General features: G+C 37.8%; 1 protein-coding gene across 2 annotated transcripts in view; it reads right to left on the bottom strand.

Annotated features, from left to right (window-relative positions):
- The window catches only part of VAV3 (vav guanine nucleotide exchange factor 3), a 147,447-nt gene that overhangs the window by 44,472 nt on the left and 75,533 nt on the right, over positions 1–27,442 (bottom strand). For both annotated transcript variants that reach the window (XM_064719563.1, XM_064719564.1), the window contains exons 16-19: positions 17,181–17,282; positions 15,964–16,064; positions 7,640–7,662; positions 4,655–4,700 (exon numbers count right to left, since the gene is read on the bottom strand). In XM_064719563.1, coding sequence (XP_064575633.1) covers positions 4,655–4,700; positions 7,640–7,662; positions 15,964–16,064; positions 17,181–17,282 — 272 coding nt within the window. The remainder of the gene's footprint in view (positions 1–4,654; positions 4,701–7,639; positions 7,663–15,963; positions 16,065–17,180; positions 17,283–27,442) is intronic.

Raw genomic sequence — 27,442 nt, 5'->3', positions numbered from 1 at the left:
CATGAAATTGGCTATTCTCTATACTGGGCTGAATGAGAAGACAACAGTCGATCCGGACTGCTGAGGATGTGCCTGGATAGCTCAATGAAACAAGAAAATGAGTGACATGCTTCAAATTCTTACTTAAAGGGTAGCTTTATCTATAATAACTGCATACTTGGCAAAGAATTATCTCCTGGTTGGGATAACCCAGCATTTGAGTTTGAGCCAGATTTTGCTTTTGGCTGGGCATACACTTGGAGTGGCATTGAAATGGAAATCATAGATAGACTTGCATATCACAGAGCACACTGTGTAAGAACTTGTGCAAATATCTCAGTCTAGCATGCTTCATTCTTAACAAAAGAAACTTTAAACTGCCAATATGACACTACCCCTAACTTTTACTCCAAAGACACGATGCAAACACTACCACACTACACAAACCCCCGAATATTGTTTCACTGCTTAGTAATCACACACAACCTAGTTAAAAGATGCCAAAATCCAACTTCAACAAAATATCAAGCACAGAGCAGCTTATTTCCCACTACAGCTAATGCAATAAATGTAGCTCCAGTATTGTGCTTCTCCCTACAGACTGTTGCTGCTTGTTTAATGCATATACTTCAGGCCCTGAAACCAGTGACTCTCTTCAGATCCCAAGGGGTTTTTAATAATCTGTGTAAAACCAATATTAGAGGATTCACAAAGCAAGTATGGACCAGACACCAACCAGAAATATTAATACCTCTTTTTACAATTATTATTTCAACTTCAAATTTGTGGGCTGAAAGATACACTTTCCCAAGCTATTGCACTGTATACATGACTTGCTAGTATTGTTTCCCTCCATCCCAAAAAGGTTTGGGATATTTTACTTATATTTGGGATATTTTACTCAAATATTTTACTTTCTGTGATGGAGAAAATATTGGTTCTGGCCCTCCATTCAGAACTGAAGCTTTCTAATCTTTAATCCTTGCTCATGAAGAAATCAGCTGTTTAAGAAGTCAGAACATGCTCAGCAGTGATCTTTCACAGACCAGATTTTGAGTTTAATCTACAATGAATCTTGACTATAAGGCTTCAAGTATTCTATTTTTACCAATTTTATCCTTCAGATATGAAATATACTTTCACACTTCTAGAGATTAAAATTCCAATGTTTATATTAGCAGAAGTGTTTAGGGTAAAACCAGTTTCAAAAACACTAAGCTGTGAATCTATCACATTTAGACTCTTTATACCATAAAAAAATAAAGACAGCAAACATACACTGTACTATTTCAATAGCTGAGAAAGACAGTAATTTTTACTCATATTAAAATAAATACAAAGTTACTTCCACTAAAAACATTGGTCAGACTGTATCATCCTTCTCAAGAATTCACACAACAAGAATTTGTGCTTATGAATATACATATAAATGCTTCATTTGTCATTTAAGCCAAGGGTGTATTTTCCATGCTTAAACATATTCCCTACATGAGAATAAAATATCATATAATTATCATTTCACATGCCCATTCTATGCAAAAACTGACATCAGTCTGATCACTTCTCAAATGTAATTAAGCAGAATTATGTTGTTCTACAGTCACATGCAAGCTGTAGACCAAATTTTCCCTGGATTTACAGCTGCAGATGTATTCACCAGCTCATTTCATCAATGGCCTTTATTGTCTTCTGCTTAATTGAAAGAAACCTGTCCCACTAAAGTTTAGTAGATGAAGTAAATCAAAAACTAAATCAACTGGATTGCAGACTGAAGGCCTAGTGCACAGCATAAAGACAAAAGCCTATTTTGTAGGATTTCCAGTCTTTTCTTCACCTGTACAGTTTCTGCACAGTGTTCTTTTTGTACACATTTTTCTCATCACTGCTTTCATTTCATGGGAATTTCTCTGACTCATCATCCATTAATCATTTTTTCTTCTACCTTTCTTATCCAGCACAAAGCAAATCTCAAGGAGGAGACTGTCACTGTCAAAACTTTTAACCTAACTTCAAAGAAACAAAAATAAAAAAGCTATAAACTAATTTATTGCTTTTAGGGTACTTCAGCTAAATAGGTTCCTTCATCAATAAACTTTACCTGCAGAAAACAAGATACTTTAATCCAGAATCCTCCCATTGTTTTGTTTAGATCATCCTTCAACTTGCACTACTTCTCATCAAATTTGAATGATTTTACATTCTGGGCTAAGCTGAGTCAGCAAAAGTCGAATTTGACTTTAAGCATAAAAAGATAAGCACCAACGCATTAACTTGACCATGCTATTATTATTCTTCACTAAAATAGCCAAGACAGACATAACAGAACAATCTTGAAAAGTTACAACCCAAAATATCTGCATTTATTGCTGATATCAAATTCCATCACTATTTGCTCAGTCACTGCAGGTGCTGGTTATTGATTCACAGCAAGTGTCAGCTCCCTAACCCAGCACCAAGCTCCAGCCCCATCACAGCACCGGCTGCAGCAGCAGCAGCCAGCCAAACCCCCTAAACACAAAGCAGTCTGGCAGTCAACCTTCTGACCACCTCTCTCGGCAAAAAGAGCATCCTGGCACTCAGACTCTTCAGGACTGTGCATGTCAGTGCTCTTGGAAAGCTCTGAGGCTCAATGCAGTAATGTATGCCTGACATGACTGATCTCTTCCAAGCACTGCCCTCTGGATAGCATCTGTCTCTCAGGCAGTGTGCAATCTGATGAACAGTAGTACTTAGGTTATGCAAAATAGATGCCAGGAGTTTACCAAAGACTATAAAGTTATACCCACTGAGTTACAGGAGGACACAGAATGCCTATCTTGACAAAATGCAAAACAAAAATCTCATTTCATTTGAAAACTGACAGTATATGGTATATGTACAGAGCACATTATTATGTTATATATTTCTAACTACTATTTATTTAAAACCTTTAAAAATTCAGAAAACATTCTGTAAGGACTCTTCTAGAGCCACGTCTCTAAGAAAGGGACTTAAAATTCATGCAAACATTCTGTATTTCTTTTGGCTTTCCAAAATATGAGGACCAAGAAACTTCACTCTATAACAAGATTATCCCAACAACTCAAAGAACTGTTCTGTGTAGGTAAATGGACAAGGCAGGGGGCAAGCAGAACTGTATTTTAGGCATTGGCTACATACAACTTTTAAACACCCACTTAATTCAGCTATTTTTGGTGATTTCTGTGGTATTTAATCTTCAATAAAAACTACTTTTAAAGTATCCTTGCATATAAAGATGCTGTAAATACTTCCATCAGACTTCAACAGCAAGTAAAATCACCAGCATACTCAAAGGGTTCTCAAAGCTAGATTATGTGACCTTCTATGGCTCTGTATGAGACAGCTGTGTTTAAAGGTACTGAACCTATAAGGCCTATTCTGCAAGCACGCAATTACACTTCACTGCAACAGGCACCAATGACTGGGAACAACTCAGTCTTGTTAGCAAACACTTGGAAGAAATCATCCCCTTCTGCATTCTTTGATTCCTACCCTTGATGTTTTCCCCTCTGACTGTATTAATTTTCAGAGTTACAGGGTGCTCATTTTTTGCTTTTATGGCTGCAGTCGTCACAACACATAGAACAATTTCTAGAATCATAGAGCAGGTTTATTTTGCTAGAGGGAACAAAGTGACGATACGTGTTCCAAAACATGTCAAAGGTACGTGAGTAAGAAAGGTGTGGTCTGCTCCAACTAGTTACAACATTTAGACTTTCCAAGCCAAGGCAGCTGCAATGCTAGTGGCACAACCAGCATTCCTACTTTTTGAAAAGTACTTAGCTCTGCCACGCTATAATGTGGTGTACAGAATTGCCATCCTGTTTAATGTTTAACTCCAACTATTCTCAGATGTCCACATCTAGAAATATTTAATAATCCACAGCTTACTTTTATTCCAAATAATATCTGCATAACAAATCTCCAGTAATTAAACTATACAAGAAACATAAAGGACAGAAATGTAATTACTGACACTAAAATGATACTAAAAATATCACAGAGTTACACTGAAAAACATTGAATATTTTATACAGACACATAATGGGTCTTTAGAGGAAATGTTCACCCACTTGAGTACACAACCTATAACCAAACATTTAATTTTCTTAAGGGCTGCTGCTGCCATGATTCCACAGAAGTATCTACTATAAACTAGCAGGAAAAATAAAATCAGTTTGAAGTTCAATATAAAACTGCAATTGGTTTATGCCTTTCAGAAAAGCAATTCTTAACAGTTAAGCACTGAGCACCACTACAGTTAAGAGCTGAGAATAACCACAACTTGAAGACTTAGAACCTGAACTTTATAAGAAACTGTCTGCTATTTATCCCTTAGTTATTTCTTATAAAACTACAGAGTACAGTAGGGTGGGTCATATTAACTGAAAGCCCAGAGGCATTTTGTTGTTCAAGTAGAACCAGAGCTCTACTTAAAGAAAAAACAAGGGAAAAAAATTAAGAGTTCAACCAGCTGACCTTATCTTTGAAATCACAAACAGAGCAATCGCTTTAGACCTTCATGACTTCAGCAGTCAAGTTTTCAGCATTGTGTGCATGGCAATAGTAGTCACAATGCAACTTAACAAAGCAAGTTACAGCTTTCTTACTCTTTTTATTTCATGTTTAAGTATTAAAAAGTCATGACACAAACCTGGGTCCACGTGTCTAGAGCTTCTTCTAATTCCATTTGTTCGTTTCTGCAGAGCAAAAATAAGAATCAAGGATATGAATAAACATGTTTTCATGGAAGCTCACTGCAATCCTTTCATTACCACAATCTACTAGGCAAAGCTGGTTTTCTTAAGTTCTTTCCCCCAACCACCAACACAATTATCTTTATCTTGTCAAAAGATCACACTTTGAAAAATATTCTTAGTAATGTTGATAGCTTTTTCATATATCCCATTTTTTCTGACACTAGGCTGAAAGAGTCTGAGTCCATAGAAGGTTTGTTCACACATCAGCATTTTTTGATACTGAGAACAAATGTATTTTTTAATCATTTATGAATAGGATAGGGGAAAAACATGCAATCTGGCATTATCTGCCCCAGATAACATCCACCAACACAAAAGTCAAAGCCACTTGCATGACTTTAATACAGTAGAAACTTTCACTATTTCTACTTGAAACTGGAGCTAACTACAATTTCCCCTGGAATGCTTAATTTCCTTATTTTCTGGGCATGTATTTAAATATATTTAGTAACTTGTCTGTCTCTGTAAAATTGGAGGAACGAGAGTTGTGTGAAATAAGAAACTCTGACAAGATTCAGACTATTTCAATTTATTTTCTATATTTTATACACTAAGACACTTACTGTGGATCCCTGGAAATTTCAATGTGCAATAATGCATATCTGCAAACAACTCATCTGCTTTAGCGAACTTGTTTTATCTGGTAACTTGCATGATGATTCATGCATTTATTTATTTTTTAATCAAACCAAGTAGAGAAAGGCACATTGCATAACAAAGGGAACAATTAGGTTGCTCTGATTTACTCGCCGTTGATATAAGCTGATGCAGGACACACACCAAGGCAAGCCAGAAAGCAGTAACCTGAGGCATAACCCAATTACCAACCCCTGTAGCAGGCAAGCAAAATCAGAAGCTTGGGTTGAAAATGGCTTTCAAACTCTCAAGTTCTTGGACATGTCCTCTTTGTACTCTACATGTATAATTAAATCAAGGATACAAGTTTTACTTTATCTGTAGTGGATAGAATAAAAAATGAAAGCTGATACCACAATGAAGATAATAGTACTAGATAAAAGCAAAATGCTAAGTTATATCCTCTATTGTTTTTTACAGATGGAAGCCATGTTACTGATATGGACTGATGCAGATTGGTGAGCACCCACAGATTTGCACAAGAAAGGGAAAGGGGCAGGACTCGGAAAAGTACAAAGGGAGAGAGAGAAGTGCTTAATTGAAATAAAAACAGAGGGACTGTGACAACTTAAGTCATATACACCAAAGGACTGGCTGAAAAATGGTTTCAAGGAAATAGTTCTTGAGCTGTATAAAAATTAGTTCAATACCCTTAAACATAATAAATTACCAGTAGATTCTTTACTGGCATAAAACCTAAATCTATGTTTTTCAAAATGACAGTTCCTCATCCATGCTTAAGTTTTCTTCTGTACAGAGAGAATGAAAGCAGGCACCTAAAGAAGAGTCTTGGTAAAAATTAATGTAATCCTGATGTTTTGGATCAATTCAATGGGCAATAGCAAATCAATAGCTCCAGAAAGGAGGTCTTAGTTTTCCCAACTAGAAAAAAACAGTAGACCTATTTTTTCATCCAGACACAGTATGGTCACCATGGTTAGCTTTAGGAAGCCTGGCAGTCTTGTCTACTAAACCCAGTAGATGCTCTGCTCACAGCTCTCCAGCTATGCTTGCCAGTTGCAGGACTGGAAAGGCATCAGGAAAATGGACCACACGGTGATTCCCAAAGTTTAGAGTGCCCTTACTCAGCACATCTGTCAAGGCAGAGACGTAACAGACTGGGCAGGACCTGGCCACAGGCATGGCTGAGGATGCAGTGAGGAGAGCAGGCACAGCAAGGGCTGGGCACAGGCAGCACACCCCTCTCCTCTGCCACAGCTCCCCTGTCACCACACGAATCCCCTGCAGGCTGCCAGGAGCAGGAGCCCACCTGGGGCCCACATGCCAGGAGCGCACCAGAGGGTGCAGAGCTGCCCTCACCCAGCCCCACTGCTGTCTGGGGTTACAGTGACACCCAAACAACTCAAACATCAGAGCACAGCCATGGTCAGGCCTGCACACAGCTACCCCTGCACCGGCCGTGTCAGCAATAACATCCTCCCATTACCCCTATCTGCAACAGCATCAAACACAGCCAAGCTTATGGAGAGCAGCAACACTTACACTCACATGCTGCTCATAACTGTTATGTCATTTTAACAATTACCATAAACATCTGATCTAAAATACATGCTAGAAGCTATAATACTCTTGGTCTGAAGTGCTGCCTCTATTTTGTCAGTTGGGACAGACAAAACAGTAAAGAGGTCCCAGGAGCTGGCCAAAAAATAACCCAGGGTGGCCTGCAGCCTTCCTAGGCTGACAGCAAGCCACACTATGTGCATCACAGCAGCTCCTCTGTTCAAGTTCCATTTTAACATCTCTCCAGATTACATAAACTCCATACCACAGGACACCTCTGCAAACATAGTCTTTTCACATGAAGAGGCAAGCACTGCCCTGCCAATCCTTCATCACCCCAGAGTTCTCTGGCATGGCAGAGAAAAAAAAAAATACTTTTAACTCTACAGCCAGATTTTGTCTAGGAACAGTAAGGATCTAACCACCAGTAGTGAAGCAATGTATGTTTTCTTACCTGTAGCTTAAAAAAGCATCTCCACCCTTTTCAGTGCTCACAGCACTGTCATTTTGCTGCAAGTTTAATTCGCATTTGGAGCAGAAAACATTTGTATTTAATCATTAATACCTTGTTGCTTAGACAACTTCTACAGCACTCTAAACAAATCTGTTTGCAAACCCAGAAGAAAAACATACCTTCTCCAGCAGCATGTACACAGAGTAATAAGGAGCTCTTATGTCACCAACAAAACAAACATCACATGCAAAAGAAAATGAATCCTTACCTCATGTTTCACATTTCCGTGTTCTGAAACATAAGTAAAAATTGGCATTATTGTTGATTGCAAATTGTGCACCTTTTACAGAGCAATCTCAGCCTGTGCTGCGTGTGTACCAGAAAACCCTGCTGCCTCCTTTGCCACCTGATCCGTGCAGCCGCCCAGAGCCCGGGCGCGCCGGGTGCTGTTGTGCAAACCCCGCCGCGCTCCCGCCGCTCATTGGCCCCGCCGGGCTGCGCCCATGGCCGGGCTGGCTCCGGCTGCAGGGCACCTGCACGCTCCAGCAGCGGCACGGCAGGCCGGGACACCACCCCTGACAAGCCCTGAGAACACTGCAAAAATGATGCATAAATACTGCCTCGTTGGGAACTCAAAGCTACAGTTGATTGCAAGTCGAGTTCATGCCTTATTTTTTTCCCCTGTCTTTTCACAGTGTGACAAGGTGTATCAAGGTTAAATGTATACCTTTAGCTTCAAAGTGTTTTGTGTTTCATGTTCAATTCAGCATTGCATTAGTATACCAGAGACTGACACCACTGCTGCTTTATTTGCTTTTACTATAAATTTTATGGTACTACTTAAAAATTAGGGAAAAAATCCTGAGGGACATCAGAAAGACTGAATAAAGCCAGTGACACTTCAGTACATACATACCACCACACATCACAAAAGGCACAAAAGAGGGTATCTTTTCTACATCTCCTTTGAACTCCAATCTGACAGCAGGTATTTGGGTGCACTCGAGATGTTGGGTTGGTGCCTTACCAAAGCACACACAGCTGTATTTGCCTGTGTCTGCCTCTCACACTATACACACTACTGACGCCCAGCACAAGCTGCACGTTCCTGGTCTCTGTGCACTTGAAGGCAGTGGAAAACTTTTACTGCACTAACTTCTGAACAGGAAGGCATGCCCACAGTAGAACAAATAATAAACTTTAACTTTTGTTCCACAAAGAAAGGTTCCATGAGGCAGCGAGTGTGGGAAAGCAGCAGCCCTGGCGTGCCGGGGCCGAGCCCGCGGCTGCGCGCTGGCTTGGGCGGGCACAGCCCCGCAGCGCTGGCACCGCTGCGCGCACGTACGCCCGCAGAGCCGCCAGCACCGCCACCGAGAGCTCTCTGGGACTGCCACCCACCCAGAGGGATCCCTCTGCATTTCTAGAGTGAGCAAAGAAGAAAAATAAGCCTCCAAAGGAGGAGATGCACGTAGCCTGTTGAGGTTTTCTAAGCAGGCTGAGGGAATTAGTAGCCCAAATGCAGCTGAAATTCAATAAAATTTTGGTATTTTACAATCTGACACACCTTTCAGAATTTTTGCCAAAATCTGAATAAAATCTCCTCTTTTGAATGTTTGATGTCAGCACTATGAAGGACTTGAAATGAAGGCAAATTATACAGGTAAGTAGTTGCAAAGGAGGCCAAAACATCTATCCCAGACTTGTAGGTTTTCTTTCTTTTCTATATTCTAAAGACTTACATTTATTTCAGCAGGCCATTTATCAAAAAGTTGAAATGGTAATGGTGTTCTATCCTCCAATGGGAATGAATGAATCTGATTTTTAAACATTGCCATTAAATATTATTTTTACCTCTAAAAAATATCCCCAATCCAACTAGATGAACAAGTTCCATCTGGCAATCATGACATCCCAAAGGTTTTTAAAATAAATAATTAGGAAATTCAGTGATTAACTTTCAATAACTGAATAACCGAGTTCAAGAAATCACTACATAAGAAGATAACAAGTACTCCTGATCATTCATGTAAAATAAATTTCATTATAAGGGAAGTGAGAGATTTGGATTAAAATAAAACCAACACTGATGGACCAAAAGGCCATTTCTGGCTTCACAATATCCAGTGTCTGTATTTCCACCTAAAAGCCTATTCAAAAAATTAAAACTTGTTATTTCATTGCAGTTTAAATAGGCCTGTATTTCAGAATATTCTGTATTGAAATATTTGTATCACATCCTCATGAAAGACCTGTTTTCCAAACATTACACAAGTACAAGACCAAGAAAACCTTCGTTTCTATTTTTAGGAGGGGAAAAAAAGTAGTTCCTGCGGATATCTGCCAGCAGATATTTTACACATGACAACTTTAATTAAGTTTCTGCTCAGCACCAGTGTGCCAATGAAATCACCAAGTGAGTTCTCAGTTCTGACAGTCAACTAATGCCATAGTTCAGTACAGTTTTGGGGTTTTTCTTGTTTATTCACTGAGGCCACATTACCATTGGGTCACATTTTGATAATTATATTTTACTACAGAAGCAAGAGGAGCAGCAGCTGGTCTCAGTAAGTGAGGGAACAGAGCTCAGAAAATGGGTGTAAGCTGTTCTTCAGGGATGCAACAGAGCAGCTGGATCTACATGCTAACAAAACAGAGTGTAAATAAAAAGTACATGTAATAAACTACTCACCTTTCTATTTTAAAACAAAACTCAAAATATTTAAAATGCAGGAGCTATAAACTAAATCCCTGGGAAGGAGCTGTGGGACTACGTGTTCCTTTGCAGTCATTTAGCCAGTCATTACTCAATCAGAACAAAATTAGAAATGTGACCCAGATGTACCACACTATAGGATCCTAAAAAATATCAAGTGCCCTAACTGGCTTTTGTTCAGGTCGAGCAAGAATCATTAGTTAAGCAATACAGCTCAACCTCTGTTGCAGTTTTTAAAAAAGTGGCATAACTCCAATGAACTTTGTGAGATTTGAACATTTACTTGTCAATGCTGTTGACATAAGAGGTTTGGAGGGGAGCCAGCAACTTTGCAACTATTGATTAAGTCAGCAAAAATGTAAATAGTGAAAGCTGCTGGTTTCTTCTGAGATGTCAAGACCACAGGCTTTTCATGAATAATCTCTAATGTGCTGTAGCAAGCAATTAGGACACGAACAGCATGGACTGTATCACTGGGCATGCACATTACTGTATGAAAGCCATACTAAACTTAACCCATTCATATGCCAACATTGTCTTTTAGTTCATCTCACAGCTGAAGAAACTTCTTTTTCATCGAAAGAAATATAAAACCTTTCCAAAAGAAATTATCCAAATGAGAAAGAAATTGTGCATAAATTAAGTAAGATTTACTATAAAAATGACCAGCTAATGTTTTTCTAATCTATTTATGACCTGATGAGACACACCTTTAACATTCCCTGGGAAAAGCAATATAAAGAAGAAAATTCTGTGGGTTTGGCACTATATTTAAAATATGCAAAACACTTTCAGATTCTAGAATCATTGGTGGTTTCTCTAATTGAAATATTGAATAGTCAGTAGAACCAGCAAGCATTTGCCTGAAAATACTTAATTCAACATAATTTGATGGACTTGGAAAAATTCCAGTCTGGAAATAAAAAGGAATTGTTCATTCTGCTGGCTTAGACTAGGAAACAGACGAGTTCTTCAGTGTGTTCTGGGCAGAGTGATACTGTCTTATCAATCCTACGAGGCCTCTGAAGAAATTGCAAGGGACACAGAACAGACTGTACAATGGAAGTGGGAACAACAAGGGATACAGCTTCTCCCTTTGGCTAGTAAAGGTGTGTCTTACTCATTCTTGCCTACCCAAGGCCCCAGTCTAAACCATTCCCAGACACAAACCCTTCCAGCCAGTGGGAGAGCATCACCAGAGGAGTCAAATTGCTCTGTGGCCATGAAATGAGACTCAGGAATGCAGCTGAAAAGCCAGAAGATGTAACAAGGGAGAGGAGATGCCCTCATAGTCAGCAGAGGAAAGAACACCATGTATGTCTTTATAAATGGCCTGTGACAGAAGTATGTCCATCCATTTTCTAATCCTTGTGTTTAAGGATTTCATACAGTTTTGTTGAAGACCCACAGGAGTTCACCAGAACATTAGCAAGGATTCCAAATAAGAGAAAAATTACGTGATAGGGCAGAAAAGTAAAATATATGAAATGTAGAGGACTATTTGAGGATGTAAAGGACAGCATTTTAGGGGGGAAAAAACCTTAAATCAATAATGACAGAAACAAGCACAGAAGACTTCAACCAGCACTGCTGATTTAGAACAGCAAGGGCAGGAACAGCAACCAAGAAAACCCTAGGGCTAAACGCAAACATTTTGTTCTGTTTATTAATTCAACTGATTAACTCTGCATCTTTTATCACTAAAATTTCTACAATGTGCTGAACTGGCCTTCTTTGAAGCAAAACATCTGAAGAACTGGCATATGTTTGTGTATAAGGCATAGTATGAGAACACAGCAATTCATCTTCAGATTTTGTCAATGTTTCTCTCATAAGTGTATCATCTAAATCTGACACTTAATAATTTTGTCATTCAAAAGGTTTCATCTATCTTTGGATGTGTGTCTTTTGAATTTTCTCAAAGTGCAGCTTGGAATGAAATTTAAGAAGATTTAATCCACTCAGGAAAGTTCTAAGCATCATTTCAGAAAGGCTGGCAAAAACATCTGCTCATGGTCTATAAAGGAAACAGAACCTTAAACTTAACAGAACCAGAAAATGCTGCGGAAAATTCAAAAGCCTTTGAGAAACCTAATGGCATATTCCCACTGCAGTGCTTTGAACTCTGATCACCTTTTTTTAAATAAGCCTCTAGAAGTACAAGAAGTTTACAGAACAGGAATGAAAAATATTTGAATCATAGAAAAAATTACACTCATAAAAAGATAGTTTAAAAAATGAAACTGTTCCATATAGAGAATACACTATTAAGAAGTCAAAATAATTTATCATAGGGAAGCAGTCAGTCAAGACTTCTCACAAAAGCCTGAAGTCACATGTTCACAGAGAACTCACTGTTCTAACACTGAATTGCAGTGGGACATTTCCAAAAAGGGAAATGCAAAAGCATTAGCAAGATGTAAAAGTTCTTCAAACACCAAAAAAGGAAGGAAGAAAGTTTAACAGGATCAAGCAAGGAGCACCATTCCTGGACATTGTCTACCACATAGAGGATTAGCATTTTGCTGTGAAGCATCTGTAATGGCACTGGCAGAATGACAGAACACCAGACTAAACAGAAAATACATATATCTACACATATACAGATATATATTCCATGTCTGTGGCCATAACTAATACCACATGACTGGGGAATAAGAATGTCCAGTTTCCAAAAGGATGATTCAGTTTGATGTACATTATACCTTGTGGAAAAGGCTGTAATAGTCCCCTAAAAAAAATGTGGGGAGATAAAAACCAAACTAACACAACAAAGCAACCCAAACATAGCAATACAATAAGTGTTCCAGGCATTTTGCTGCTGTACAAGCCTGTGCTCATTCCCCATAGGGACTGCAACTGATACTGCTAAAAAATATTATATTTATCATAAATTAATTTCTCTAAATATTTCAAAAGAAAAGTATTCAAAATTAAAAACATGTTAGATTGTTGTGCCTACAGAGCATGCTTCTTCCACAAAGTGCAGTGAAGATGTTGAATTTTACATTATATCTTTATGTCTGCATGCCTTTAATGACATTTCATAGCTTAGCATGAAAGATAATTTATGGGAGACCTCATTTCTCAGTATAGCTTTGGAATAGTTAAAGGAACAGCTCCAAAAAAAAAAAAAATTGAAGTTGCACTAATCAATATTTTAGAGATTTTTTTTTTATTGTATCATCCCTTTCAGGCCCACATCGGGAAGCAGGTACTGGTAAAGCTCCTCCTTAAACCATTCCCTTGGTCTGTGCACATTTTGAATAGCCAGCACTGCTCAATCAACTCTTCTTTCTTCAAAAAGGCAAATAAAGAGTAAAAGTGGAAAGCAGTAGAGAAAAACCTGAGTATTTTCTTTCCTACTCATTGGCCTAAGTCCCTCTATCAGGTGGAGGGATGACATTTTCAGCCAGGTAAGCAAAACCCCTTGTCCTTTCCATGCTCACTGTTGGTTAAAGGAAGGGGAGGTACAGCAAGAGCTGCACTTGAGAGCTGCATTTTGCAGCTATGATCACAGAGCAGATGAAGGAAAGACACAGCTCAGCACCTCCTGTCCTTCTGCCCCAGGAGCAGGTAGGACATACACAACTCTCCTGCCTTGTATGAGACCTGCAGCAATCACAGAGTCTTTGCACAGAAGAAAAAACAGACCGAGAAGAGAAAGTGAAGCTTGAAGAGAGGACAGGGGGCTGAACATCTGGATGTAACCAAAACATGTAACACAAAAAAGGATCTTATCAACCCAGTTGCTTGCAATTTCAGGACAGTATAATTCTACAAACATCAGGAAGATGATTTAAAGTAAAATTCAAAAGACCATTCTGCTTAATTGAATTTTAAAAATTATAATTTATTCCACTAAAAAGAAGGAGGAATATTACCATTTGTTGTTACCATTATTTTGTTCTCTTTACAGCATTGCTTAAGTATGCAGGAAAATTAAAATAAACCAGACCTTTTCTTGTCTAGGCATTTATGGTCATTCTTACTGATGCATGTTGCACCATATGTGTCCACAGATATTTACAGAGGAACAGAAAGACAAGCTCCTGCCTCCTGGGGTGTCAGCTATCCAATTAAAATATAAATACAGAAGTGATTAAAAGAAAAGGAGCAAGACAAAAAAAAAATGGAAGTAGGGGTGGTTTGTACCACAAAAGACAGTTCTTTTGGAAAGAACAGTATGTGTTTGTTTTTCCACTCTATTAATTTCAAGTAACTGCTTTAAAACATTCAATTTTTAAGATGATGTTAAATATTTACTTTCCTTAGAATATCTGCAGGAGGTTCTGTGAAAAGTCTGTGTTCCAAAAGGGGTTTCAGTCACAAATACTGTGACTGCTTGTACGGTTTTTAGATCTACAAAAAGATGATTTGTAAAGAGTTCAGACTTGGAGGATAGCATGGAAGATTTGTAACACAGAAAATAGCATGGAAGATTTGTAACACAGAAAAGCAGCTGAGAAAAAAAAAGTTTACTGACTCCAGCAAAATTCAGGGCCTGCCATCCTGTTGATTTCATGGAAGACTGGGACAGGTAATTAGCACAGAGATTCTTCTTGTTCAAAAGCCAAGTAGAAGTCAGAAGTAATGCACACAGGGACAAAGACAGAAACAAGCTTATACAATGTTGAAAGGAACAAGCTAGAGTCAAAATTTGGAAACAGCAGCTTAATAAAGAGCAGTGCACAAAGTCATCACGTAATTCAAAAGTGGGAGAGAGAGTATCTCTGCAACGGCATTTTACAAAGATTGCAGACACTAATGTCAAAAAGAAAATAACCCAAGGGAAGAGGTTGCATTAGCTTATGTGAAGTATGTGAGACATAAGAAACTTCACAAATTATGATAAAATAATTCTGAAAAGGAATGCAAAGGTTTTAAAGTAGTGAGAATGATACATGACTAGAAACTTGTCCAATATATAAAACTCCACTTCCCAGAAATCATTATGTGCCTCCAATGGCTTTTCTTTTTTAAACACAACAGCAATTCAAAATAATCTTTAGAAAAAGGAACATTTGAGAAGCTGGACAGAGGGAAAAGTCAAAAATGTCAGTAGGATTTTATGACTGTGGCAGTAGTGTAACAAACTCACTGCCACCAACAGAGCAGGTACAGGGAAGGGAAGGGCGGCCAGTGCTGGGGACTAACACTGAGCATTAGCAGAGAGATCCAGATGATGGCAGAAAGAGATTTACAGGTATAATACTGAGCAGAACGGGAACATGTCAAATTTTTGGAGTTATTTGTGGGAGGCCAAATGGTAGTTGAAATCAAAAGATTCCTTAAAGTCCCAAAGAGCAGAACAACAGGGGAAGTGCAAAGTGACAGTGGCCAGAGAAGAAATTCACAAAGCAATTGATTAAAAGAAGAAAAAATATCGTTCTTAGGTGTGGGAAGTAGAGAGCCATCAATCACCTTTTTGTGAATATTGTGAGTGGACAGAAACCATGGAAACCAAAGAGATGAAAGAGGAAGCTGAGGCAACACAAACAGCTTTAGGAACTGAGAGGAAAACACAAAAATTGACATAAAGCGAGAAGTACAAGGATGATAGATGATGTGCTGCACTGCAGGGGTTATTTATAAGCAGTCCACAACTGAAACAAGAGCAATTCCTTGTTGTATACAACACTGATGAAGAAATTTGGTTTGACCTGTAACAGTTCTCTCCTGCTTTGGAACATTTCAATTTAGTAGCAATAAAAATCTGCATGAATCCTAAATGCAATTCTAATTGTGCTTATAAATGGTAGCTTCACAAGTATGCATGTTACAATAAACACAAATTAGAGGTAAATTAAACCTTAATTATATCTAGCAAGTTTTATGTCCTAATTAAAAATGGTATTCTAACAATTAAAATGACTTACCACCTAAATTAGCCCTGCCACAATTGTCTAGTCTTCCTAAACATTCTTTGTGTGCTCCAGCTCCACACTTAGAACATAAATAGCCTTGATAAAATGTTCCCCTGTAAAATAAAATTAGGTAGTGATACATTAGAGGTGACAAATTCCACAGATAAAGGACATAAGAGACATGGCAGAAGGTATTAGAAGCCATTTGTTGTTCTGCATAATGATAGTCCTTAAAGGCTTGAGAAAAAGTGACAACTGACTAGCAAGCAGTTCATCTGCTTTCTGTCACTACTCGCCATTTCAAAATCACAACAAGACAGTTCTTTCAGACTACTAGCAGAATAATAGCCTCCATTTCCATGTAAGCCAAAGCTACTTCAAAACAGTACACTTGAAACTGTACCATTATGCATCCATCCCATTACAGTTCTACATTTCACTTCATCTCAGTGGGAATTTGCCTATGCACCATGAAGAAGAGCATCCAGTTCAAGAGAGTTGTAAGTCTCAAGGTCTATTTAAGGATTAAGTAGTTTTTAGGCTGTACAGCAAATATTCTTGACTTTGAATTTGTGCAGTTTTTAAAACACAGATCATGGACACTTCAGGTAATACTCAGAGCTGCTACTTCCTCTGTCTCTTTACCAGAGGGTGGCACTTGGGAATACACAGCTGGTGGCGTCCTGGGGGCTGAGTCCTGAATGCACAACAGCTGCTCCACAGCATCAGCAGTTGGTGCAGACCCAGTAACTCAACTACACTTCTCCAAAGTCAGGAATTAGCTCTCCTGACTTTTAAGTTTAGAAGGTCTGCACCACTGTTCACAGTCACTTAGACTGTATTGCACTGAGGGGAAAAAATTGAAAAAAAAAAATCTCTGAAAAAACAGGTCAATCTGACTAGTCAGGAAAAGCACTGCTAAACAAAGAAAAAAATTATGACAAGGAGGAACATACCTGAAGTCCATTTATTCCATGCCTGTACTTAAAGGCACCACCCACACTCAAATGCCCTTGCTAAAATGCTGTGGCTTCATTTTTCAGAATATCAATAATATGCAACATAAAATCGTAGACAAGCTTGGGTTGGGATAATCTTAAAGATTATCCAAACTCTCTGCCATGGGTAGGGACACCTTTCACTAGACTGGGATGCTCAAAGCCCCATCCAGCCTGACCTTATAGGAGCAGAAAGTGGGGAGACCAGCACCCAAAAAACCTTGACAATACCTCAGAAGCATCTGACAGACTTTGCAAGATGTCACCCGACTGAAGGTGTGCATTTTGAACTCATGAAAGCTCGTGTCTGCATAGTCTGGCCGGATGTTTGACCTAAAAACAAAATTAGAAAATTTGCATTAAATGAAATCTAGAACATGAGGCAACATTCACAGCAGGAAATCTCAATCCCCAAACAACTAGTTTTATTTAGACTTTAATGTTTTTCACTGACAAGAACCAGAAGTACAGACTTTACCAAACACCTTGAAATGAAATCTGGATTATGATATTATGTAGACTTCTTAAATATACCCTATAAGCTGTGACAATAAATAGAAGATTAAACATCTGGTTTTTATTTTTGTTTGAGTAACTAGGATCGTTCTCAACAATATTTTAGTATGTGAATGCACAAGGAAAAGCAGCTCACAGCCTGAGAAGCACCATATTTGAAAACATTAGCAGCAAATTTAGGACAGTTAGGTCATAACTATGCAGCAAGATACTGGATAACCTGAATGCTTCCAAAGCAATAAGAAAATATTCACCAGGGTTTGGTTAGTCTTGTTTAAAAGTGTTGCACAGCGCCCACAGCTGCAGATGCACACAGTAAATTAAACAAAATAAAAGATCACTACTCACACTGCCAAGATACCAACACACTACTAGCAGGCTTATTTCCAAAAATCACATTTATATACAAAGCACTGGTCCACTAGTGTACTTGTGTTGTGTTTACCTTCCCTACTGATCCCTTTTAAAAGCAGGAGTATCATTTAAATGTAAACCACTCATCATTTGTTGTACCAGTGACTGTTTTCAGATTTAAATTTTATTAAGTAATCTATTCAATTTTTTCTGTCATCTGTGCCATTTCCAAGACTGAATGAGAGAACAGGCATTTTCAATTCATTCCTTTTTTCTTTTTTTTTTTTTAATTCAAGAAGATCCCCAAACTAGCTTAACACTGTCAAAATCAATAATGCTGAAATGCTAGGTACATAACTTAATATTAATCTAGACTGTATCAGGCAAGAAAAAAATACAGTAAGAGTTAATTATTTTTTACTGTTATTTATATTAAAATGCTTAGGACTCCATAGATTTCTGGTATTCTTCTATCAAAAAATAGCAAGGCATGATGTAAAGGAATTAAAATAGGAAAAAATAATGAGGGCAGGAATGAAAGAACCTACAGTACTCAAAGGAGAAACCAGAAGCTTTTTGCAACATAGAAAATTACATATTCTTCCATTAAAGTTGGAGATACTTATAAGTTTCATTCTTATGTATTATAAATAACTTTCAGACTAAAATACAGATCAGCCACAAACTGCAATGAAACATAGATAACCATGCAAGCATCACTCCCTCCTGGATGGAATTAAAAGGCTTACAAAAAAACCATCCAAAGAATTTGTTTAAGTACCCAGTGTCAGAAAGGTCCATCTTGAAATCCACCTGCTGAAAATGAACATGCTGAAAATGAAACTGTACTCAAAAAAGCAAAAGGAATTTTTCTTCTATGCCTGAGAATAACCTTACAATCAGTACTGGTTCAACTATGCGTCTCTCTCTCTGCTCTAACATGCAAGATGTCAATGCCACAACTCCTGCTAACTGAAGCAGCTGTGCATACTACCCATCCACAGCAGGAAAGTACAGCAGCAGGATAAAATTAATCTCAAAGTCAAGAACTTTCCAAACCAGGAGAAAAAGAATTATTTTTGGCTGTTAACTCAGTGCAGCCTGTATTTCATGTGTCTGCCAGAGAGCTGCCAAAACTTCTTAGGCTACACTCCAAGCAATCCTGAAAAATCCCTAGAACAAGTTGCAGTACTTCACTCCCAACAAAAGCTCATTTTTACTGACCATTTGGTTCAGACCAGAACATCTTGCAGAAATGTGTTCATAAGTATAAGCCAAAAGTGCAAGACTCATGAGATTGAAAGCATATCAAATTAAACCTAACAACCTGACCATTTTTCAAGAACAAACCAAAGAAAAAATTCCATTCATTTAATTAGAACAGAATCAATCTTAAAAAATAATAAGTGGATCAAAAGAAAAAAACATTACAACCTTATATAGACAGTAGTTTAACACGCGAATGTGACTACACAACTTTCTTCCATATGTAAAAATTCTCCCTCATTCTTCTCTCAGGCTATATTCCACAAAGATTGAAGTGCATGAACTACTCAAAATATACCTCCTATTAACAGAACAAAGATGATACACTGTATTCATTCTTCTTTATATTAAAAGCAATATTCAAAAAAAACAGGGCAAAGTAAGAAATTGTATGCTTGATCTGGAGAGAGAGTGCTGTAAACATGGAAAGATAATTAGTGATACAACAAAACCCAGAAAAATAAAAATCAATGTGTGTTGTCTACTCCAAATGTGGAGGTAGAATAAGGAAAGCTCTGTAGAAGAACACTTAGTGCAGTGCTGTGGGCAGGAAGACTCTTGCACATTCTGCTACCAGATCAGTAATGCTGCATTACGCCAAGTCCAGCTCTGTAGTCACACCAGACAAGGCTGAGATGCCTCACTATAGCAGCATGTATGGAGCAGCAAGCCTTTACATTTAAAGTCAAAAACTTAATGAATCTACGGGTTTGATATTTTAGTTTTCAATATATTTCTTTTCCAAAATCAAATACAACACAAAAATAACCCAACTTGATTAAGATGTGAAAGGCCACAGCTAGAGATTAAGCACAGCTCATCTGTGACGAAGTCCAAATACCACAAGGACCATAGGAATTTTTTCCCCACAAAATTTCAAACTAAAAATTACATACTATGTTTTGAGTTTTCAAATACAGCAAGTAAAGTTGCTAATGTGAAAGAGTCATGGCATAACATGCAACTTTTCAAAGCCATGTCCAACCACAAAGAAGCTCTTTTGGTTACAGCATGGAAGCCTTACACGGATATCCTCAGAAGAGAGGGCAGAGCTCTCACAACACAGTAAAGGCAACATTTCATCCTTCTCAAATCTTTTCTCTTCTACTTTCCAACCAGTGAGTATATTGCAAGACAGAAAAAAACCTGAGTATTATGCAAATATTAATTTTGAGCCTAATATTATTTTCCTCTTCAGAAGAAGGATTTCTTGTTGGTGACAAAAAAAAGAAAGCCAGATGTAATTGTTAGCAAAATTCAAAATTATTGAAACAATGAACAAGATTTATTTTGGGTCTTACACTGGTTTCCTTCACTATCACAGGGGGACAGCCAAGCCCTCCTGCAGACTCCTCAGTCCCTTCCACCACAACCACTGCTATTATGAGGTACCCTAGACAGCAAAAAAATTTTTCTATTTCTGCTGTCAAACAATCTTGATGAGTGGCCAGAGCAGGAAGTCACCCATATACCAGAAATTCTTAATCTGAAGTAAAGAGTGACACAGAATATGTTCCTCGTTCTATTGTAAAACTTTTTTTACAAGCAACAGCAAGGTGGGGAGGAAAAATAGTTTGCCTTTGTCTCTTCTACTTTCTCCCCAGGCAGTTTTAACTTCCCCACTCTAGCAGAGACAAAATGTCAATGTGAATATGTTATTAGGACAATTTTTCCAATTCTCTCCTCAATTCAGCACCAGAGGTTTTATAAGGGACAACCACAAGCGTCCTCTCTTGCACACTGCTGAAACCCCATAACCAGATTTACTCCAGTCACTACTGCAATGTCCTTGGGCTGCCCCTGAGCCCTCTGAGCAAAGCTTTCTCTTTCCAATTTACTTCCAGAATATTAGTCCCACTGGGACCAATTCACTGCTACACCACCAAGCCAGAGACCTGCAGGTGTGGATCTCACGAGTCTCTGTCACTTGGACATGCAATTCTTGTCTCAGTACAAGCCACAGGAGCCACAGTTCCAGGGGCAGAATGGCCACCTTCTTCAGTCAGTCCTCCATCTCTGAGCAGTCCCTTTGTCTTTAAAGTTTTGCAAGTCCAGTGTAGAAAAGAGCTACCCAGGTGTCTTATTCAATCACCCTTCGTATCATCAGCCTTTGGAGCACTCCTTGTGCATATGAAATATTCCCCTTCTGAAAATATTCTCTCCACATTTGCAGTGCCATTTCTTTCTACTGACTTGTTCTTTTCAGAAGAGTAAATTGATCATAGGCCAATCTCATCCCACCCACATAATGCAACACCTTTATAAATGGTGTCAGGAAGTGTCACGTTATCAACCAGCCCCCACAAGCTTCTGCAGACAAAATCCATTCCAGTAATCATCTTTGCCTAGATTAATGGCACAGCTGACCACAGACTAATGATACAGATAGCCCAAAATTGTCTTGTCAGACAGGACATGTAGGAGCTTATTCCGATGCCTACAGAACAAGGAATAAATTCTCTTGACTAGCCTGCCTCAAAATACCAAAAATAATTGTTCATATAAAACAAATCAAACAGTTTAAACTACAGTTTTCTCACACTAGCAGCTAGGATAACACATCAAAGACTTAAAACTCGTGCTTAACCCTCAAAACACAAATATGTCACAATCAAAAGACAAATACTTAAGTCCAAAAAAAAAGAACAACCTTGGCAATCTTGACATATCCAACTCTGTAAATCCTATGCTCTATTTCACAACTCTGAACCTTGATTATCTTTGATCTAAAGTGTTGCCAATGATACGCAGTGAGGTGTACATCATTAGTATCAAGCAACTTAGATAAGATTTGTTACTGTAATTTCCTTCCATAACAAAACCATATTCTGATGGGAAGACATTTAAATCAGCATGTGTCTGAAGAGCAGTAGAACACCACAGGCATTTGGCTCTCTTATAGCAACAATTTAGGGTTTATCAGCATTCTTACATTCGTGTTTGTTTCCTACAAGGAAAACTATACAGAGTACCTTCCACAATAGGTTGGAATAAACAAATAAATTACATCATCTTCGGGGGGGTAGGCACAAATATTCTTTTACTGTCAGTTTAACTTCCTCTACACAGGTAGGGCTTACAAAATAAAATGCATCAAGAAAATTACTGAACACTCAGCCACAAAACTCAATCTTTTCTACAAAATATATAATTAATACAGATGTTTCCCAAGAGAATAAATAAAAGGCTGAGATATAGCTTGGTATATAGCCCCTTCCTCCTATTTTCCCAGGTGGAAAATTAATATATTAAAATCCCATTAATCCCATTAAGTCTTCATTTCCAGAAAGGACATCTTTCTTAATCTATTAAAAATGAAAAAAGTATTGTAGTCTTATTTTATAAATTTTTCTATACTGAGTAGATCTTCCCTTGAATGTTTAGCAGTTCAGATATTTCAGTATTAGCCTTGGAGACCAAGAACTATTGGCTCACGTTTGTCTTGCATGGGCATAATACTGAAAACTTACAGGCTGCCAAATCTAACAGAAATATAATCAAGGGATAAAATGAAGTATTACGTTTGTTAGATTAATTACATCCTTACAGCAAGTTTAAATATTAAATAGGAAATTAATAAATTGCAAACCACAGGGCCTTTACTGAAAAAGAGTGCACAAAAGAGGAAAAGTGGCATTATGAAAATGCAAAGAGTAGAAGCAAATAGAACATGAAGCCTTTGGCTCCTGGTTAGGAATGTCAATCTTGTAGCACAAAATAAGCAACAAGAAGCTATTCAGCAGCACAGAGCACTGTAAATCTACCATCTTATGGTTTCACCTCCAGCAAGGAGTTTAAGGAAGGAGACTTCAGAACACAGCACAAGGGAAAATACCTCTTACTTTTATTATAAATCTATTTACCATTGCATTTAATGCCACCAACTACTAACTGCAGTTCAAACAACCTGCAAGGTCCAGTGCTATCTTCCACTAGTGACCAGTTCTCTCTTTCTCGCTGTATTTTGAGGGCCATTTCTTTTTATTGCTTCCCAGGCAGCTTTTCAATACCAGCTTGACTTTAGCCATTAAGACCTTAACAGATTTTCCCCCTCCCTGGGTCTAGGCCACTGAAAAGGTGTTGCTTAAACCCACTACAAACAATTCAATTAATGTTGAAAAATTGCTGCTCTGGAGTACTTAATTAAAAACTCAACTTCTCTTTCCCAAACTTTAGATATTTTTAAATTAAATTTGTTTTTCTTCTTAAACTGGAAAGGAAAATGTATTACAGGAAGGAAAAAAATCTTGTGAAAAAGTTTGGTATTCCTCAGACAGATGCACACAAGAAGCACATCCATGCTCAATCCCAGTGTGTAGAGGAAAACAAGGAATGAATGTTTCACACAAAGAGAAATGCAAAAGGAACCCTTTGTAAACAGATCAAGAAAGTTCCTTTCAAAAGTGCATTGCCTGCAAAACAAGAGGGTACCAGCAAGAGCAGGTGCTGAGCCAGATAACCTTGGGTAGATCACTGCTGTTAAATAGAGAGCAAGAAAAGGCCTTGTGAACATTGACTGCATCAAGTCGTTCTTAGAGGACTGATGAAAAACCTCTCAGGTATCACTGAGGCCAGAGATGTTCCTCCAGTCTGCCACAGCTCAGTGGCACTGGCATCTTGGAGAGCAAAGGAACCTTCCCTTCCCCCAGCAGCAATTCCACAGAAGTTTTCTGAGTAACATGAAACAATTGTTTGGGCTGGAAACAGGCTGTGGAGCAGCCATGGGCTCTACATAACCGTGCAGTGCCACAGCTGCCTGCCCTTTGGGGTTGGGAGCTCTCCCCTAAAGGGGAAAAAAGAAACATGCTAGGAAGTTCTAATTATACTGCTTCTTTTTGGGTTTGACTTCTTTTCACAGAAATACTGTTTAGGTCAGGTCTCAAAGATCATTTTCCCACCTTAGTCTCTCCAAGAAATGCAATCGTGTCACAAGAAATTATGCAGAGTTCAGTTGTATGTACGTGCTTGAAAAGCATCCATCATTTTGGAAATGCATTATATTTGAAACTGAATATCCATTTCACTTAATTAAAACTTGGCTTTAGAGAACAGTTAATGCATGTATGCCCACCTGTGAGCCCAGAGGCATAACAAATAAGGAGATGCATGAAGTATCAGATAAAGAGTCTGCAGTGAATTGCAATTGTTTTAAGTATTAAAAGAAGAAATACTACAGGGAGCTCAGATAAAACTCCATACCTTGAACTCTCCTCAACTCTCAACCTCAAGTTAGACCTTTGTATTTCAGAGCTGATGTTATTCTACACTCGATGTTATGCTTATAATAATTTAAAATGCTCCATCCAGAACTGTTCAGAATTATGGACACCCTGAGCACAAACTGCTGAAGATCATTTTCAAGTGTATGTGATGTGAAATCTGATGCTGTACTCATGCAGCATAGATTGAAAAGGAAACAGCACAGGTTAATACATCTGGATACTGGAAGTTTTTATTCCAGGTTTACTTACTGTATAAATAGTTGGCTTCCCTGCAGAAAACGCATCAGTAAATCCAGATGTAATGTAACTATTTCTAAAATACCAGCTGGTAACAGAAATTTTTTAAGAAGACACCTGAAGTTAAAATTCCTAGTTTGTGCCAAAGTGACCTCCTTCCAAAACTTTAAGCACCTTAAGATTCAGTCATGACAATTGGTACTAAGCACCCCAGAAAGTTTTGGAAAACTTTACCACCACTCAAAAAACCAAACCAAAAAGCCCACCAACCCCACAACAATAGGTTACTGTCAAACAGGGCTAAAAGCTCTCAGCCAAACCTCATATGAAGAATTTCATGCAAAGCTGGTCCCAGACATGTTTGCCCTCACTCCCTGCTGTAACATGCAGGAGACTCACCCTTAGGATCCCAGTCCCTACAAACAGAGCCAGCCTTACATTTGCACTCTGCTTACTTTACACTCCAACCATTTCAGTTCTGTGCAGCTATCACCATTTCACCAGAACATGCTGTCATCTAACAGAAAGGCATTTGTGCAACAAGAAAGTAAGAAGGCAGAGAGAAAGCCACAAATAAGTAATTTACAAGTAAGTAAAATATAAATAAGTATTCCTTTCTGAATCTTTACAAGGATTTTATTATTTACCAAAAAAAAAATAAAAAGGCTTTCCTAAGGGATACTCTCACTAGAAGTAAGCAATGCCGTTTCACAAAGGATGATTTGCAGCTTCTTTTTCACCTTCTCTTCTCAGGAGCAATGCTGATTATTTACAGCTAATTCACTTTCTCTTTTCCAGCTTAGCTGTTATATATCAGAACCATCTTTGAGAATGCTATTTACTGAAGTAATCAATCAATCAATTCTCCATATGCTAATATTCAAACATTCTGTTTTGTCACATCAAAGAGTCTTCATCAAGAAGACATGTTATAAAATTAAATTAACCATATCACAAGTAAATTTTGCTTTTGATCAAGAACACGCAACTTCTAAGAATTTGCTAGGAAATTTGCTTATTTGATCATATGATGAGTGGCTTTTTTGAGATCAAGGAAATTATCTTGTTAACTTTTTGGAAACATACTGCATTGTTTCAAATAAGATAATTGCTTTCCTTTTTCTTATCAGTCTACTTCCCCAAAAAGCATGGGAGGTGAATGGCTTTGAGCTAATTTATTCCTGTAAAACATTTTTGAACACTACCTGCTAACAACAAAGCTCTGTCACACATCAGCATTTGCAAATGAAGAGCATCTATACTTTACATACATCTATATTCAATGGCGGAACCTTATTTGCGAAAGTTCTAAGTCCTACAAATCCAAATTTACCAAGTTGCCTATATTGGTAAGCTTTAAATATTTTACCATATTTACACTTAACTGAAGATAAATCTGTGTTTTGGAGTCAAACACTCTGAAAGTACAGGATTTATACAGCCATTAACTTATAAATTATTAGAAAAATATCTACATGTGCTAAGAAAAAAGGTAGCATTGGTTTGCAGGGAGAAGCTGTGACATCTATTCATATAACCAGAGTATCAAGACAAACACGTAATGCAGCATTCCATGTTTTAACATTGAAAAAACTCCTTGCACAAAAAAGCCAATATTAAGATGGTGGTACTTTATTTTTATGATGTAATGTCACTACAAATTTATTTCACTGAGTTTTAAGAAGCACTAATTGTCATAGGAATATTCCTCAGATATTCTAAGTTAACTTGTAGAAACTTAAGGATTGGGATGTTGTTGGGTTTTGTGACCTGGAAGACAAAACACTGAAGTATATTTATCATCTTCAGGTGTTTACCCACTGTTTTCATAAATTCTTGTTTGCTTTCACATTTTACACTGTGCTCTTAATCATATCCAGCATCTTCACACAGTTCTTGCTGTGTCTGGAATAATCTAAAGAAATTTTATAACTATAAATATGTTGTGAATGATTGCTTATAGCCCTGAAAAACATTTGATCAAAACCAACTGGAGTCACAGCAAAGAACAGGCAAGCATTCTTAACAGACATGAACTTGGCATTCATTTTTGCAGTACTGCAGTACTTCTACTGATGAAAAAACCCCAGGCACATGTTTGCTTATTGCTTTGGTAACCTGTATGAGGTTGGTACAAGTGCAACACCTCTGCAGGTTATTTAAAAAATGCAGCAGACATCTTAAAGCTTTCATGATGCTCTGATAAGAAAGCTTTAATTTAATATGCCAGTGTTCAATATGTCAGAGCTCAAATATTCTTTCAGAAGAAATCTTAATGCACATGCATTATTAATGCACTAACTGAGGGAACAGATCTATTGCAGTGGAATCTGACCAATGTCATTAGTCACAGAGTGCAAAGCAAACGTGAAAATACAAATGATAACGGGTAAGAGGACACTTTGCATTTACCTTGCGTCTTGTACTAGTTTTCTTTAAAATTTAGAAAACCAATGAGCTCTGGATGCAATTTATGTAGTTTCCCAATCTAAATTGTTGTTCACACACTTACCAGGTTTGATCATCAATGAATCTCAGGATTATTTCCTCACTATCAGATGATATGTTCTGTGTCCCTTGAGTTGCAAGGTGTGAATTTATGTTGAATTGAAGCAGCAATTTTTCCAAAACATGTGAGACGCTACCCGAGCTGCTGCACAAACTCTCTAGTGACCCAAAACAAAGTACAGTGTAATTAAAACTAAAACCACTATTTTGTGAAGGCCGTACAGCTTTCATGTCTGACATCTTTTATTTAGTTATTTAAAAGAAAAATCAGATTCATTAACTCCATACAATTAATGCATACCCTAACCACTATAATGAACCTGTTTCCCACTGATTTTTCAGGCATTACTAATTAGACATGACATTAATATTGCTATTTCAGCTATGTCA

The sequence above is a fragment of the Zonotrichia leucophrys genome, chromosome 8 (genome assembly GCF_028769735.1).
Source record: "Zonotrichia leucophrys gambelii isolate GWCS_2022_RI chromosome 8, RI_Zleu_2.0, whole genome shotgun sequence".
NCBI lineage: Eukaryota > Metazoa > Chordata > Aves > Passeriformes > Passerellidae > Zonotrichia > Zonotrichia leucophrys.
This window is presented reverse-complemented; position numbering and strand designations above follow the sequence as displayed.